General features: G+C 42.8%; 1 protein-coding gene across 4 annotated transcripts in view; it reads left to right on the forward strand.

Moving 5' to 3' along the window:
- LOC306916492 (kelch-like protein 23) overlaps window positions 1-18,760 on the forward strand; it is a 119,211-nt gene that overhangs the window by 75,467 nt on the left and 24,984 nt on the right. For 2 of the 4 annotated variants that reach the window (XM_079494376.1, XM_079494379.1), the window contains exons 1-8: window positions 8,205-8,311; window positions 13,424-13,593; window positions 13,700-13,834; window positions 14,032-14,105; window positions 16,169-16,360; window positions 16,549-16,683; window positions 16,771-16,962; window positions 17,194-17,355. In XM_079494376.1, coding sequence (XP_079350502.1) covers window positions 14,085-14,105; window positions 16,169-16,360; window positions 16,549-16,683; window positions 16,771-16,962; window positions 17,194-17,355 — 702 coding nt within the window. In that variant the 5' untranslated portion in view covers window positions 8,205-8,311; window positions 13,424-13,593; window positions 13,700-13,834; window positions 14,032-14,084. Of the gene's footprint in view, window positions 1-8,204; window positions 8,312-13,423; window positions 13,594-13,699; window positions 13,835-14,031; window positions 14,106-16,168; window positions 16,361-16,548; window positions 16,684-16,770; window positions 16,963-17,193; window positions 17,356-18,760 lie in introns of those variants that run through there. The other 2 variants (XM_079494378.1, XM_079494377.1) reach the window with 1 other exon arrangement.

An 18,760-nucleotide genomic window follows, 5' to 3' on the forward strand; every position in this document is an offset into this window, starting at 1 on the left:
TTGCCTACATTTAGTTTGACTCAGTTCCACGGATACATATTGTGAAAATAGCAAGCTTGAATTGAAGATACCCCACCCGGACCGGGTCCACTCAACCCACAGAGCCTATAGTCCCTCCACATACCTCCCAGTCCTGGCGGTCCTGGCTGTACTCCTGGTGAGAGCAGGAGTGGACATGGTGAGACATAGGAGGGGCCCGGACAGGAGGGGTGTCAACCGGGTAACCCACAGAGCCTAGTCCCTCACATGCCAGAATTGTGCCTCCCAGTCCCGGCAGAGTGGTTCCAGCGGATTGTGTGGCCGCCCTGGTCTTTCCCTAGTGGGTCTGATCGAGGGTAGCTACTGGGACGTAAGTCGGGACTTGATCACCCCGGCTGGGTCACCTGAGTGAAGGGTATGATGTTTGCGAGACCCTATGATGACCTTGAGATACATCACTGAGGATACGTCCCAGGTGCATTCAAGTGATGTATTTTCGTTCCACCTTCATTTAAATTGCAATGAATTGAGAAAGAGAGAGGATAGTTGTTTAGAGTTTACACTAGATGAAGTAGGAATGCTAAAGTTTAAACACCAAAGTATGTACAATTGAACAATGTAATTCATTAGTAAATAATACCCTGAATTGGTAGGCCTACTGTCATTGGTATTCACATACTCAATTTTTGTTATCATTGTCTAGCTAGCTGACCATTTAATTGCACAAAATATTCTAGGGCAAGGCTGGGATAATTCTCAGTGGGGTTGTCCATCCATAGCTTGTCTCTTGCTGCCCCCTTATGGTGAGCATGGGTAACTTGATTTTGCTGTAACTGTTATAATTGCAGTAGAAGTGTTGGCAGGGGCTTCTATCTGCATTTGATGTGTCATCATAGTTGAAGCCGATTTTTGTAGTAGGATTATCATCAAACTGGGGGTGGGAAAATTATTTGGGGTCTTCCCCAGATGATTATCATAATGTGCAACATTGTTTTCTCACTCAACAGCAAACAAACATACAGTACAACTGCAGAGTATCTGCACATTTTTAATGTGACACTTTGATGACTTGTTAAGTAGTTACATAAGAAACAGGCAAACATTGTGAAAATTGGGGTGGTACTGCAGGCTCCGCTTGCGGCTCGAATGGCCCTCCTAAAGGCCTAATCAAAGGTTTTTGGGCTTCCTCCTCACGGAGGATACAAGCTGGGGCGCTAACCCATACTGCTCCCGGGGTGCCGTCTACATTTCGGCTGACACCCGTCTCTCCGGTGGTCACCAGACTATACCTGGTTGTCACATAGTCTATTCCTATGAGTCACTAAATAGAATACCTCAGAACGAAAATACATCGCTTGGATGCACCTGGGACGTATCCTCAGTGATGTATCCCAAGGTCATCGGGGTTTCGGGTCTCGCAGACATCATACCCCTCACTCAGGTGACCCAGCCGGGGTGATCAAGTCCCGACTTACGTCCCAGTAGCGTGAAGTAAAACTAAAGTGCACTTAACCGCGGCGAGTCTGAAAACTGGTGAGTTCTCCGGTATCCGTCATACATACATGTCATATATATTCCATATACTGTACGCAGACATTAATCACCTAAACGCCCTCCCGGTAGCAGACTCACCGTGGCGCCATTCACAGTGGCAGTGCTGCATGCATGTGTGTATTGTGCTGGCTACTCAGTTTGTGCTCTATATGCATTTAAAAGTTATGGCAGAACATGTGTTTTAGTAAAATATCTCCACAAGCTTCACTCAGACCACTGCAATGATTACAAATGAATGGACCCCATTATTTTGTAAACTGAGTTAAATGAAGCTCCAGATTGTAGTATTAATTATCTCCATCTCTCTCTCTCTCTCTCTCTCTCTCTCTCTTGAACAAGGTGGACCCTCTTGTAAACAAGTGTAATGCTTTATTGCTTTATTGGATCATCCACTCACAGTTAACGGTCTTTGTATTGAGTTATGCTTGAAATGTACTGTAATTCTGCAAACTGTTAATAAATATTTCAATCAATTCAATCACTGTCTCTCTCTCTCTCTCTCTCTCTCTCTCTCTCTCTCTCTCTCTCTCTCCATCTCTCTCTCTCTCTCTCTCTCTCTCTCTCTCTCTCTCTAACCCTAACCCTGCGGCCTGCGTACTATGAACTGTTTTGAATGTGCACATAATTCAGGAGACGGCAGCACGATGTATTCATGAAAAAGACAAGAGTGCTTCCAATCACCTGATGTACATATGTAGCCTAAGCCTACCATAACCATTTGACTATAGGCTACATATAAGCCTAGCATTCCATCATCCATCTGTATATACAGTACAGCTGTAAAAAATAAATAAAAAAAGGTGTCTATGTCATCTTAACATAATGTGTTTCAAGTTTCAATACAATAGCTCAATGCCCTTTACTAACTTTATCAAACACTATGGCCACCCCTGCCTGGCGTAGACTCATGAGCAAAGTGATTTCTACAGAGATAGGATGCTTAACACATGTCTGGTGTGGCGGTGCCATGGTCAGAGTGACACACACACACACACACACACACACACACGCACACGCGCACGCACGCACACACACGATATTCATACCAACTGCACACTTTTTCAGGAATACAAATAAAGTGCTGGCATTTCAAAAAAGATAACATAACGTTAAAATAGGCACAAAACATGCATGCATATTTGTCCTCAAACACGATTGTTTATTATTATGGCAATTAGGCCCCCTGTCACCCACTTGTGGGGTGGGACCCACAATTCCAAAACACATTTGAGCTTTACAATCGTTCTGACTTATTGTAGCCTTATTGTATCACGCCAATTAAGCTGACTGTACAAAACACCGGACCCTTAACCGTCTGACACTCGTACAAATTTAAACCAATGGACCATTATGAGTTAATTTGGTTATTATAGCCTATCAATCATTTATCTGGCATTGAGGCCCAGACTCCTCCATCATGTTGAGAAAACAACAGTGTTCTATAAGTTTACTCACCGTAGGCTATAGCCAGTAGCCCATAGCCTCAGCATCTTTCTGCACGTTGTGGGCTCTGAACATATCAGTCAGAGTCAGTTTATAACAAAGCTTATCATGTTCCCCTATCCCTCAGTCTTTCAGATACACCACTAGATGTAAATGGTGCTGGGGTCCATATCATCCATGATAACTTCATGTCGTCAATTCATCCATCCGCTCCTCTCTCCCACTCTCTGCTCTTCAACTGCACCACGATGGGGGAGGGGGGAGGGTTTCGTCCAAATCGCTGTCCTTTTGCTTTCTGTTTACAAGTCTGACGGTGGGCGGTTCTCAGCAGGCCAGCTCCGAGCTCACCCTTTCAATTGCACCATTATTTTTGTTTTGATTGCAGTTTCAACTTTTACCTTGGCAAATGATGTATGCCAATAAATAACGCCTATTTGGGAAGAGAGAGCGAGAGAGAGGGGCTGTGTGTGTGTGTGTGTGTGTGTGTGTGTGTGTGTGTGTGCGTGCGTGCACGCGTGCGTGCATGTGTACTATCTGTAGCTATACTTACTGCACATGTAAACAGAGCTACCTTTAAACACATCTTAAATCTGAGTTTTTGTATAGGCCCTACTAGCCTATTTAAATAGTCTTGAGAAAAAATGCTATTTGCCCCAAAGTGACTGCAAAAACATGCTATTTGTATTAAAACAAAGCTTTATACGGTGTATAACATGTGTATAACATGTGTATAACGGTGCAATGTGACATAGCTCTGTTTACAAAATGCTGCACCTCCTCCAACTGGAGTACTTTCCACATGTTCAACTGTTTTTATTGTATTTTGACACTTGCTCGTATGTTTTCTCCTGCCAATAAATTGAATTGTGTGTCTGTAAAGCAGGGTGAAGTAGGCTAAGTGAAGTCAAGGAACATGGAAGAGGTCTAAATAGGAGATAAATGTCAGCATCTGCCATCTAGTATGCAGAAAGAACAGAAAAAGAAAGAAAGAAAGAAAGAAAGAAAGAAAGAAAGAAAGAGAGACAACTTTCACCGAGCAGTGGATATTTCAGTCCAACTTATAGCCTTTTCAAAATCAGACTTGTCTGAACTGAGTGGTGCAGGTGCTGTACCGCACGCACGCACGCACGCACGCACGCACGCACGCACGCACGCACGCACACACACACACACACACACACACACACACACACACACACACACACAGTCTCATTTATTATTACTAGTACAGACTTATTGATTAGTAGTAGCCTACCACTACCATGAGGAAGAGCCATTGCTGAAAGCGCACCCCCCACGCCTCCGCCTCCCAGTTCTTCTTCTGCCCCTTTTTCCATAAGGTGTCACGTTTTCCTTTTACTTTATTATACCTGATGTAAAGAAGCCTTAGTGCCTTTCTGGTTTTATCCTCGTAGCAGTATATATGTATTGACCTATTTGTTGTTTTCTTTGTTTGTTTGTCTGTGGTTGTTTTTTTTGGTTCATGAAAGGCACTAGGCCTATATAAATTCAACCTATTATTATTATTATTGTTATTGTTATTATTATTATTATTATTATTATTATTATTATTATTATTATTATTATTATTATTATTATTGCTGATAAGAGCAACTTAGACGCACTTTGGGCACAATTTGTAATTTAACTTGCGTATTTCGATCTAGGTCAGGTCAGGTGTGTGGGTTTGATAGAACACAATGTTTCTCATTGTCTAAACACATATTCATTATTATTTATGTTATTAGGGTTAGGGCTTAGGGTTGACGACAGAGTACAGCATCTCGCAATGGGTCTGGTCTACAAGATTCGGCAAGATACAGCACCAAGATACCCATGTACCGGGCTAAATACTTCCTTAATGTCAACGAAGTCCACACCCATAACACCAGAGGAAGAGCAACAAACAAGGGACTAAATTATTTTCACTCCTATGCCACCAAAATGTGGAACGCCATCAAGACTTGCAAACCCCTTGACTCCTTCAAAACCACTCTCAAAGGGCACCTACGGACGGCCGCAATTCAAAACTGGCCCCTGTAAAACCTGAATCCCCCCCACCCCTTTTCCCCCTCACTGGATGCATGTTTGTTTCTTTCCTTTTTTTTCCCTCCCCTATGATGATTTCCTGTTTTTTTTGCTATATAGAGTATATTTGTACGTCTCTACAATTTACAGTTTACAATTTAGGCATTTAGCAGACGCTCTTAATCCAGAGCGACTTACATTAAGCAAGAACAAAAAGCATGGGAATACATCACATATGTAAAATGCATTTATCGCGAAACATGCGTAAGCTAAGAACGTGACTAGAACATATCTATATAATGACACTATAGCCTACATATAAACTATAACTAGAACATATCTATTTAATGACACTATACATATAAACTATACATATATGCTATACTATGCTGTACATATATACTATGAAGTGCTATGACTACATACAATGCAAAAATTGTGCTGTCTACATGACATGCTATAAGTCTGTTTCAAATGCTATATAAGTCTAAGAAGTGCTGTCTAAGGGGGGTAGGGTAAGTGCTATGGGCCATGATGGAGTCTGAAAAGGTGGGTTTTCAGACTACGGCGGAAGATCGGGAGTGATGCTGCAGTTCTGATTGCAACGGGAAGTGCATTCCACAGTTTTGGGGCCAGAAGGGAGAAGAGTTTGGGACGTGTGGAGCGTTGTCCCGGCGTTTTTAGTGAGGGTACTTCCAGTTTCCCTGCGTTGGCTGATCTGAGTGCGCGGGAGGGTTTGTAGGGTTCAATCATGCTGGCAAGATATGGGGGAGCCATACCTTTGGTTGCTTTAAATGCCAACATCAGAGTTTTGTATTCTGTGCGGGCAGCGACCGGGAGCCAGTGCAGGGAGCGGAGCAGGGGGGAGACATGTGAGAATTTTGGCTGGTTGAAGACCAAGCGAGCTGCGGCATTTTGGATCAGTTGGAGAGGCTTCAGTGCACATGCCGGTAGGCCAGTAAGGAGAGAGTTACAATAGTCAAGTTTTGACAGGACTGTTGTCTGGATTAGGAGCTGGGATGATTCCTGGGTGAGGAACGGTCTAATTCGTCGTATGTTATAGAGTGTGAACCTACAGGATCGAGTGACAGCTGTGATGTGAGTTTTGAACGAGAGCTGACTGTCCAGGACAACACCAAGGTTCCTGGCTGTTGGGACAGACGTTACCAGGGCGTTGTCTACGGAAATAGTTAGCTCCCGCATCGGGCAGGACTTAGCTGGGAAGAAGAGAAGCTCAGTCTTGTCTGGGTTCAGCTTGAGGTGGTTGGAGGACATCCACTGTGAGATGTCAGCCAGGCAAGCAGTGATGCGTTCTTCCACCTGGGTGGCAGAGGGGGGGAAGGATAGAAACAGTTGTGTGTCATCGGCATAACAGTGATAGGATATATTGTGAGCAGAGATGATAGTGCCAAGGGATTTAGTGTACAGTGAGAAAAGGAGGGGACCAAGTACAGATCCCTGTGGGACCCCAGTTTGGAGGGTTCGGGGGGATGATAACAGACCTTTCCAGGAGACCTGGTAGGTCCGGTCTCTAATTGTTATGATGAATTGGACATGGTGGGCCCTATTGTAAACAAGTGTAATGCGTTATGGTGTCGTCCACATAGTTAACAGTTTTGTTTTGAGTTGTGCTTGAAATGTACTGTAATTCTCTAATCTGTTAATAAATTCATCAATCAATCAATCAATCAATCAATCAATCAATCAATCAATCATCATGTAGGCCTACTTTTAAAATATTAATTTTAAATTTATTTTAACGGTTTACTTTATATAGGTAGATCATAAATGAAAGCCTTTAATATAGTCTTTATAGAGAGAGACAGACAGTAGTGAAGTAGGAAAGTGTTATTTATTTTTGTGAATGTCATGGTATGTGTTCATTCCCTTCTGGGAGCAGTAGATCAACGGCTCCATCTACTGGTAGAGTGAATTATCTACATCTAATAACAAACACACGTGTGCGATTGGGTAACAGGTACAGTCGCCCCTTTTCCATCTCACCCCACTACTCTACCTAGCTGTAAATAACAAACATAATTCATGTTGGTGATTATATATAAAAGGTATTATCATATTAATTTATCATTGTTAAGTTCACTCTGTATATCAACGGGCATAATAGCTTGCTGATGCCATTACAAATCTTGGGCTACATGGAATAAATGTGTTTAATAAAACGAAATTAACTGCTAGAATGTCCTAAATTAACTTAATTAAGCAGTCACCGTCTCTGACTCATGTTATTCTTTAAGATATTTTTTTTGCGGCTTACGCCTTTTATTGTTTTGTTTTTTTGAAGGGACAGACAGTAGGCTGACAGGAAATGGGAGAGAGATGGGGGAAGACATGCAGTAAAGGCCGTGTCGGGCTCGGGAGTCGAACCCGCGGCACACTGCGACTGGATTACCAGTCGGGTGCCCAGACGGTTACGCCACCGCCTGGGCCATGTTATTCTTTCTTAATTTTACAGAGTAGGCTATAGAGATTGACTACTATACAATCAAATAAATCTGTATACAAGATAATTACAGATTTCAGAGAGGGAGGGAAATACAACTGTTAAGTACATTAACACATTTCGCGGGGCGAGTTGGTATCGGGGCGAAAGTCCGGACAAGTCGCCCCGTAAAACCGTTGTATTTTCGAGGTATATATATATATATAGGCTATATATATATTCCTCAGCCTAGTATGAAAGTCTGTGAAATATTTCACAGACTTTCCTACTGTAACAGGCCCAGGTCCCCAGCTAAATCTTTAACTCTAACAATTAGGCTACTGTACTTTTAGGCAGACATAGCAGAATAGTACAACAACAACTAATTTCAGTAACAATGGAGGAATGGAACACCTTTCCAGAATGGAATTTCCAGAACAATGGAAGGGGGTGAGCCAATCATTATCCATGCATCATTTTCATTTGACCAACAACAACAACCAACTGGTTCTAAATGTTCTCCAGAATGGAATTTCCAGAACAATGGAGGGGGTTGAGCCATTCATTATCCATGCATCATTTGACCAACAACAACAACTAAATGTTGGTTCTAAATGTTCTAATATGAGAAATAAGGTAAAATAAACATGAAATAAACATGGGGCGAGATATCCATGCTTTGGGGCGAGATTATTAGGGGCCGTCTTCACTTTTCGAAATTCCGGGGCGACCGTTCTTCACTTTTCGCGGGGGCGAGGTTGGAAAAGGGGCGAGCGTACCTGTTACCGTTTCATCCATCGCAGTGATCGCATACACCTGTGTGGCTTTTCTGCTTTTCTCCCATGTCAACATACTTCTTTCACCGACGTGAGTGAATTAACTTTTATATTGTTTAATCTTTATCTGGCTGTTCTCCTAAACTGTTTGACAAAAGTCACAAAGTTGTGGATTACTGTTTATTCTGTTAGTATCGTTGTTTAACAACATGCGACGAGCTTTAATTGTGCAGTATTGTGTAATGCTGTGTTGTTCAGTTGCTGAACACGGTGTTTTAATCATGTTTACATAAACTTGTTCGATTACGTTCGTTTACTTGGAGAGTATCTGTGTTTACAGACGTCATTCTGTACTATAGTAGCCATGGTTCACATGACGCTCGTACTGACCATCATGCCAGTCATGTTTCAGGGCTAGTACTATAGCTAAGCCTAGCTCTTAAAGACTTTTAAGAAAAAGTCATTATCCTTAAAGATAGCTCTGGTCCATACTGCTTGCTACCTTTTATAGGCTATGGACCATGAGCTAGCCTAAGCCTTTAATAGTTTGTACAACATTGTGTTTGATTCCTTAACATCAGCTGATGACATTTGATGTAGGCTACATTGCTGCCTGGTTTGTTTAATTTTGTTATTTACGTCGCTGTTAATGCATTGCCACAGCTAATTGCCTCAAAGCCACAAGTGGCTTAATTTTGTCTCATACATGGATTAGGCTACACATTTCCGATGAATTTGCACACACCCTTATATTATAGTAGGCTATGCTGATCTGCTAACTGTGAACTTACAGTTAATTGTTTACTTGATGCGGTATCTTATAGGCATATCAAATCTAGGCCTATAAGGCCTACATGTTTTTAGATGACCTGTTTAGACAGCTGCTGTAGTCTCATTGGTTCTACCTTTTCATATCAACAACCCCCAAATGAATATGTATTTGGTGAGGAGGGACCCCTAGCCGCAATTTGCAACTCTAGATTTATTTTTACAATGGGATGCATGAAATGAAATGATTACTATATTTACCCAGGGTATCTGGGCTAAGCTCAAGAACTTGTTTCCAGCCAGGCCCTGCTCATAGAACACATTTCATCGTAGTGGTTCAGTGTCTTGTTCAAGGGCACTTCAGCGGTGGTAATTGTAACGTGTCGGACCGCTGATTCGAACTGGCGACCTTCCGGTATCAAGACCGCTCCGCAATCCGTTCGGCCACCGCTGCCACGAGAGTTGCAATAGGCTACCCTCCATTGACTCTCCATTCATCCAATTTGCTTTTGTGATCTGCTTGTATTAAACAACGTTAAACTCACTAACATTGCAGCTCTAGGCCAAGCTTGAATTATTCTCTTTCAATCTACCATGCTTTTGTTTCATGAAGTCACCGTAGACATGTTATGAGCTACTTTCTGTCAAGAAATTCTCTGCAGGTGATTAAGTGTTGGAGTTTGGAAGCACTCGTTTTTTTTAATGGGTCGCACTGCTGCCTCCTGCATTATGTGCAAATGCGAAACAGGTGGTATGTGGGGCCGTGGTACAGGTGGTTACTTCGACGAGTGCTTCCAAACTCCAAGACTTAGAAAAAAAATGATTCTGCAGAGAATTTCCTGACAGAAAGTAGCTCATAACATGTCTACGGTGGATTTTTATGAAACAAAAGCTTGACAGATTGAAAAATGATAATTCAAGCTTGGCCTGAGCTGCAATGTTGGTGAGTTTAACGTTGTTTAATACAAGCAGATCACAAAAGCAATTTGGATGAATGGGGAGTCAATGGAGGGTATTTCAACTCTAGATTCATCCCATTATAAAAAAAATCACACCCGTGTGAAGTAAGTGGTGCAACTCTGTGTGGGGGTCCCAGGGGGGGGGGGACCCCCATCTAAGGGACCCCCATCTAATCGGACAAGGCCGATGTGTGGATATTCTGGTTAATTCAAGATGAACACAGCAAAGCAGCTTGGTTACAAGGTTGTAGTTTATTATTTGTGTGTGTGTGTGTGTGTGTGTGTGTGTGTGTGTGTGTGTGTGTGTGTGTGTGTGTGTGTGTGTGTGTGTGTGTGTGTGTGTGTGTGTGTGTGTGTGTGTGTGTGTGTGTGTGTGTGTGTGTGTGTGTGTGTGTGTGTGTGTGTGTGTGTGTGTGTGTGTGTGTGTGTGTGTGTGTGTGTGTGTGTGTGTGTGTGTGTGTGTGTGTGTGTGTGTGTGTGTGTGTGTGTGTGTGTGTGTGTGTGTGTGTGTGTGTGTGTGTGTGTGTGTGTGTGTGTGTGTGTGTGTGTGTGTGTGTGTGTGTGTGTGTGTGTGTGTGTGTGAGAGATATTATTCTCGTAGGCTACTGCATTAGAACTCATTACACATACGGTGTGGCCAACAGATGGCAGTGCAGTACAGCACAGTGTAGCCACATGCAGTCCAGACTCCAGAGCAGCCCTGAGCGCGCACACACAGACTCATTCATTCATTCCAGTCAACACCTCCTCCTGTGTACTCTAATGCTCTAATCATTAGAGTCTAATGAACCACCCAAACCTGGAACTGTAATCGGTCATCCTGCCTAGTGTTTTGCTGAACTTTACAGTACAATCAGACTGAGTTAAGGCTCATATAGTCTGGATCTTCGGTGGTGAGGTGACCACCGAACTACAACATGACGTCACAAGCCGTGGTGAAGAGCAAACCACCGCCACCGCCCCCATGGCGGTTTTTACTCGCCACCACTCAACGTTATTTCAGCTCCGGTGGTCACCTCACCACCGAAAATCCAGACTATGAATGAGCCTTAACACACCCTACCTTAAGGATCCAATTGGAACTCCCTTAACCCTGGGGGTTCCTGGACCTCACATTGACACAGTGAGCCCAACATGCACAATATCTGACTCTGTTTGACTGAATGGATTGGAACGGAGCCTTCATTAGTATCATGGGTAACACCCAAGTGGTCCAATTGAATTGGCTGATGTTTTCCAATTGTTTAATTGAGATCTCTGCACAGAGACAACTCTGGCTATGATTTAGGACTTGGCCTGACATGACCTTTACAATATATAATTTAGCTTTGGTCAAAATGTTCCAATAACGATACAACGTTCTAAAGGACTTTGATTTATTTACACACTGCAAGCAGCAGCAGACCCAAGGCTGACCTACACATAGCCCATATTGTCTCTGTCGGGTAGAAACCCCATATGTCCTGTTGGTCTGGAAGTTCCGGGGACCCACAAGGGACCCCCACACGGAGTTGCACCACTCAGTTCACACAGGTGTGATTTTTTTTTAATGTACAGATTTGGTGCTACTCGTGATGTCATACGGTAGGTACAGTATCTCCTAGCGCTGGTCCATAGCCCTAATGTCCTTTGCTGCCGTTGCATTAAGGCTCTGGCTCTGCCACTCTTTGCTTCTAGCCCCATGTATTTACGCTACAGACGAGAGGCTGGTCTACATTTATGCGAGTGTAGGAAGAGAACCGTTCCATAGCTCTAATGAAGGCATAAGTATCCCTCCCCTTCAGTTCCAAATCTGCATTCTTTGGAGACTGGGAGGGGGGAGGGCCTTGTTATAATGAGTCAAAGATGTGGTAGGGGAGTAGCTGGCAGGAGGGTGTGGTGGAGAAAGTAATTTGCATACACAGCGCCCCCACCACATCAGGGCATTGTGTTACTGCAGCTTTAAAGCCAGACCGAAATAGTCTCAAACCATTAGAAATAAACAGTTTTAAATGCATGCTGTAGTTCATTTAAAGGATCCCCATTACATCTCTGGCACTTTCTGGCTTCTGCAGTTTGCAGTGAAGGATACTCTTCTTGGGGTCAAAACATTCATACTTGGCAACCAAATTAAAACCTAAAATGAAATTCCACCATTACATACCGGTAATCAAAACAAAGAGGACTCTATTCTACGACTGTCTTCTACATTTTTAGAAACTCAACTTTGTCATGTCAATAATTGAGGGCATCAATTGTAACAACCACCAGGGGTCTACAACCAAACGTTGAAGACCCCTGTAGAGTAGACGATAATGTTGCCACAGTCCCTATACATTGTAAAATTACATCTACAAGCTGGGCGTGTCCGATTAGATGGGGGTCCCTCCTCGCCAAATACATATTAATTTGGATTAGTTGATATGAAAAGGTTCTAAAACCTAAATGGGTCATCTAAAATCTGGCAAGCCATGACGCCTACTTTTAAATTAGTATACATTTAAAGCACCTGCGTTTGAAAATGCAACACCCCACTGTTTATTCCGGTTGGGAGAACTCTTTGAGCTTTCCCCCATGCTCCACCCCCCGGCACACATGTTTTTCAGTTGCTTCTGATATCCCACACACTCGAAACTATGGAAGCATAAAGCTGCCAAAATTCAAATGAAATGGCAAATACAAAAAGTCAATTGAAATAAGAGATTTTTTTTCATTTTCAGGTCATTAACGCATTTCTTGTGACGACAAATAAATCTAAAATGCAATAGCGTTCATTCTGCTCATTCTATGACACAATTGAAATTATAAATAAAAGATCATTTGATTTTCAAAAAATGCCCTGCTAATTAGTGGAAAATGAAAATGCGATGTGCTTTGCTTTTGCTTCATCTCCAAGTGTGCTCATTCTATGACCGAATGAAAAAGCAAAAGCAAATCATATTGCACTTTCATTTTCAAATCGTACACATGCCAATTTGAAAATGAGAATGCAATGTTATTTGCTTTTTCTTCATAGAATGAGCACACCTGGAGATGAAATGTAAATGCTATTGCATTATATATTCTCTTAAATGCGTTCATTATCTGAAGGCATTTCTCTTATTTCAAATGATTTTTTTTTAATATTGTCCACTAATTAGCAGGGCATTTTTTGAAAATTGAAAATCAAATCATCTTTTATTTATAATTCTAATTGTGTCATAGAATGAGCACATCTGTAGATTAAATGTAAATGCTATTGCATTTTAGATTTATTTTTGTCTCAAGAAATGCGTTAATGACCTGAAAATAAAGACATTTGTCTTGTTTCAATTGACTTTCCGTATTTGCCATTTCATTCGAATTTTGGCAGCTTTTTGTTCCATACACACGTGCATACAAATACAGTTTTCAATCCACATGGCCATATTGACAATAGAAATATTACATAATTATTATACATCTTGATTTGAAATGTAATCTAGATTGACAAGACATGTTGTTCTCTTTTGCACCAGTATACATCAATAGCCTAGAGATGTTGGATCCCTGCCATCCAGTCAAGGTCTTAGAGGGCCTCAACAGGCTACGACTCAACTGTTCCTTGTGTGATGTGATTTTGAGCTGTGGGGGACAGGAGTTCCCCTGCCATCGAGTCTTACTAGCCTCATTTAGCACCTACTTTGAGGTAAATGTACAACATACATTTAGCTGCTGTTGTTCAGGGAATGACCTTAATTTCTGACTTGGCTTCCACCTTAACCGAACTAACTTTACCTTTTCAACCTGCACAGGCTATGTTCAGATCTGTCCCGATGGAGTGCACACAGGAAAAGCTCCAAATCTGGTATATAGAACCTGAGGTGTTGGACACATTGTTGAACTACGCCTACACCTCGACAGTGTCCATCTCCTTGAAAAATGTGCAGGTAATGTATGATCTCTCTAGGTTGTCCTCAGACGAGCCTTCCATCGTCGCTTCCAGTCATCTCGGTTCTCCATACATCCGGCCAGCTCGTTGGTGCTTTGCGCTCCTGCATCATAAATCATATCATAAACCATATTCATTGTCTGTGTTTTTGTCCTGCATCTGTACTGCTTACACATAATGTTTTCTTTGGTCTAGGCCCTGCTGGCTTGTTGGATGTCACGGGTGTTCAAGAGGCCTGCCTTGACTACATGGAGCGTCACGTGGAGAAGGTACCACGACTGAATTAATATTTAGACGATAAACATGGCTAGTAGTTAACTTGTATTGCCATTCATATTCATTGACAGACAATTGCATCACATTGAAAAAGTGCTACAAGTCGTGTTTTTAACTTTAAAGCGTCACTATGTAACTATATAGCATATTATGTCAGTTACATAATAAATTATAAAGTTACATTCAGGACGGGAACACCTTTTTGGTGTTTGAAGCATTGTTATACTTTAGCGCGGCTACGAGCTTGTAGAACTGCTATTTTGGAAAGATCTTGTAAATGTGGCGCAAATCATTGAATATGTATTCTTTGAGTGCTAATGTTTTAACTCAAATCTTTCTGGGGGGGGGGGGGGGGGGGGAGGGGGATTTTCAGATGGGTGTCGGCAGCCAATTTCATATAATTCCTAGGGGTCCTTGACATGACATAGTTTAAGCATCACTGACAGAGAAACATAAGTTTGTCATTAACCATTTTGTAGAATCTGCCTCAGGTCTAAATGGGTTAAGTAATAACAATCATTCTTCCATGAATGTATAGACTCAGGTGGGGTCCCTGCTAGGGGCTGCACTGTATTACCAGATGAATCGCCCAGGACGAAGTTCTTTGTCCTTTCTCTTAGTAACGCCCGACGCTCAGGACGAAGTATTGTCCTAAAGACGAAGTTTATTGATACGAGAACAGATCGCCTGGCTGTATAGCCCAGGCGCGCCTGCTGGGCTCTCCTCGGTGACGCGCAAGACTGAGACGTCATCAAAAAACTCCCTCCTCTGTTTAGCTGATGAAAACGAAAATCTTAAAACGTTCATAAATCGCGATCTAAATCATCCCGTCTTTTTCTGAAAAAAGATCCTGTGTTAGACGGCGCTCCGCGGTCCAGTCGCTAGTCTCGATAGATTTATTCTTGTCTCCCGTTGTTGTCGAACGATTCTAAAGTGCTGTGGCTATTGTTAGCTGCTACACAACATCATGAACTTCCGGCCGGTCCGTCCGGAAAAGGCGTCCGTGTTTATAAATCGACTGGGCGCATGAATGTAATGGATTAAATAGTTCCGGGCAATTAAAGTGGTAATTACTATGTTGCGTAGGGGAGTCAATTACTTTCATCCTGGCATTATGCCAAGGCGGAACTGCCAGTCAAAAAGAGGACATCCTCGCCGGACATGCTTGCAGAGACTCTTGGGTATTGATGTCAAAGACGTTGGGCTGTCAATGTCATGCTATTTGTGTCCAAAGTGGCCACTGACACCCCAAACTCCATATTGCTGCTTTAAGTAATAATAAAACAAGCCCAAATTGATTAAATCAATTAATTACCATGGCTGCATTATTATTATCTGTGGGTCTGCTGCTGACGTTATGCCACTTTTTTGCTGCGCTCCGCTGTTATGCTCAAATTAGTGACCCTAATGACTAAGGCAACATGGCTGGAGACGAGGCAGCCAATCAGAACTGCTCGACTAGCCATGCCGTGCAGACGATGGGATGTTATGGGTTGTTGCCAGTGGTGGCAACTGTCGTGACAGAAATAAGCTAAGCAGCCTCCAAAAACCAAACCAGGCAAGCAACTGTGAATTAATCCACGTTAGGCTGGAAATATGCAGACTTTGCAACACTCAGCAGATAGACTAGTGGTGTCCGTCTACCGGTCGCAAGTTTCCCAGGTAAACACTAACCTGCCGCTTCTACGAAGCAGCTGGTAAAAACAGTACAAAACTGGGTGTCATTTGACGCCATCAACAAAAGTATCGCCCTATGGCACAGCGCTACCCACTCATAGACTCTGTCCAGATATTCAGCCACTGACATCCATCTCTTTAAAAATAAATACAAAATAGGATATTTTAATCAATAGTTTAAGTTCAAATGGGTTTGTATATCACATATGTAAATACGGAATGGAGCAACATACAGTAGAAACTGTCAGGTGTATTCACATAAGCCTGGATAGATGATAAAATTACAACGTCTTTAAAAAAAAGAAAAGCAAAATATCACTTTTTAAGGGAAATCCTACTATACCCCCCCCCCCCCCCCCCTTCCCCCCGTGTCATATAGGCTGGTCTAGCAAAGGGACACATGGATGGAATGAGTGAGATGTTTGTTGATCCCAACCATTCCAAAAAGGTCTTACTGGGCCTAAGAAGGCAGTGGCTCAAAGGAGCCTTGTGTGATGTTATTCTGTGCTGTGAGGGACAGTGGTTCCCCTGCCATCGTAGCGTACTGGCCTCCTTGAGCACTTATTTTGAGGTAAATACACACATTTATTGATCTGGTATTGATATGGGAATGTCATTCTTTGATCTGGTGTTGTTATAGGGGAATGACAATCAATCCTGCCTTGCTTTCATGTGAACTGGACATCATGCTATATCCAATATAACACAATGTACATAAAGGTCTAATAATCCTACCATTCACCTTTCCAACCTGCACAGGCTATGTTTACATCTGGGATGATGGAGTCCACACAGCACAAAGTGACCATCAGTGGCGTGAAACCTAAGATGCTAGGCCTGCTGGTGAACTATGCCTACATCTCGAAGGTCTCCATCTCCAAAGCAAATGTGCAGGTACTGTCTTAACATTTATTATTCTTTGTTAAGCACCGGTGTATGACAAAAATGCAGACAAAAATGTGTTGTTTCTTTGGTGTATAGGCCCTGCTGGCAGCATCAAACTTTTTGGATGTCACAGCTGTTCGAGAGGCCTGCGGTGACTACTTGAAGCGTCACATAGACATACATAACTGTGTTGGGATTCACTGCCTTGCTGAGACCCACTCCTCTGCAGTGCTGGAGCAGCACAGCATGGATTACATCTTGGAGCACTTCAGTGACATCTACCGGCAGGTCAGTGATTCTTTGTCTGTTGCTGACTCGTCCTCCTTCCTTTTAATAACTTACTCAACCTGTTAGCACCACAGCAGTCACAAACCTGGGTAAAATATCATTCCATCAGTCATTTGTTATTTACACACACATGCACGCACCCACACACACACACACACACACACACACACACACACACACACACACACACACACACACTCTCTCTCTCTCTGATTTTGTTTCTGCCAATAGGAGGAGTTCTTGTCTCTCTCTGTGGAAAGACTGACGGCAATCCTTTCCAGTGACCATCTCAATGGTCAGGAGGACATGGTGTTTGAGGCTTCCATGGCGTGGTTGATGAAGTTACCTACACACGGGCAGAGCTTTGAAAGCAGAGCGCAGTCATTCTTTAAGGTAGCTGCATTCTACACTATAACAACCGACAAAAGTTCAGTTCGGCTTGGTCCCCCGAACCAAAGAAACGGTGGACAGACAAATGTAATTGCATACTGCTCGCACTCACGGCTTGCGCTGTTGGTGGTGAGTGGAAACTTGCTTAAGCAGTTTGTAGGCTGCACTACAGCCAGCACAGCACTGCTGAAAGTGGAATAGATAACTGAATTAACACAATAGATTTTGCGACACGCTGTGGGAATGGGAAATTTGTGACAGGTAATGAGATAATGCTCTTAGTTATTGTTTGTGATGGTATGCATGTCTATAGTTAGAAAATATGTGATAGCCTTCCACCAGTGTTAGCTTTATGGGTGCTGTCATGCATTTTATTTTGTAATACTAGGCACAAATGACATGGGTCAATATATGAAAACATACTACTTAACCCCCCAAAACTGATGCAAGGTTCAGAACTAGAAGGGGCAAGTTCAGAAGTCCTGAGCGTATCAGCAGCACTCTTGAAGTTGTTTCTATCAACTGGGCCAAAGACATTTGAACAGATACAGTACAGCAGTATCCTACCTGGACCAGGGGCGCCGGAGGGGGGTAAGAAGGGTCCTAATATCCCCGCACTATTGGGGGATGACTGGTCTAGTTTTATTTTTCCCGACCAACGCTGGTCTAGCACTGTTCCAATTTTGTTGTGCAATCGTCACTTTTATTGGCTGCATGCTTGCCTCGCTCTCGTTGCAATGACTATTCTGCAGTTGCTCTCTCAACTTGATCAAGGTGTCAGACAAGCTACAGTAATACACAAGACATTGTAGTTCTTTGTATGCTGGCTGCATGTGTGAAAGCAGCAGATTTTACAATTTACAAGTTATGTTGAGTCTGCTTCTTTTCACCTATCCGGGGTGAGTTTCCCCGGGTTGGATGTAGGACGTGGAAGGAACACGTTATTCCAACCAGTTCCTTTCCCCTCCATCAGGTGCCCATGCTGGCTAGGGGGAGGCAGTATAGAGACCAGAATTACTGCACATGTTTTGTGAGGGTACCTACTAGGGCATTCACTTCTAGTCATTTTCGTTGCCTAGTTTACTAGTCGACTAGTTGTTTAACTACCTATTTTTTGGGGGGAAATAAATATTTATTTAAAAACTGTGTACATTGGTGACTATAACTATAATCTACCTGATCTTGAGGCCTACACAATCGGGGAAAAAACGTTTTAATTTTTTTTCTTAACTAGTCAACTAGTACCAACAAGGTCGACTAGTGGATTTACTAGTCGACTGCCCTAGTACCTATACTACCCTAGGGGACACGGGGAGAACATGTAAACTCCACACAGAAAGGCCCTTTTGCCAACCCCACCTAGGGTATGGGCGCTGATGACGTGGAGGAGAGAACACAACCCCAGTGC

This window comes from Electrona antarctica, assembly GCF_951216825.1.
Source record: "Electrona antarctica genome assembly, chromosome: 23".
NCBI classification, from domain to species: Eukaryota; Metazoa; Chordata; class Actinopteri; order Myctophiformes; family Myctophidae; genus Electrona; species Electrona antarctica.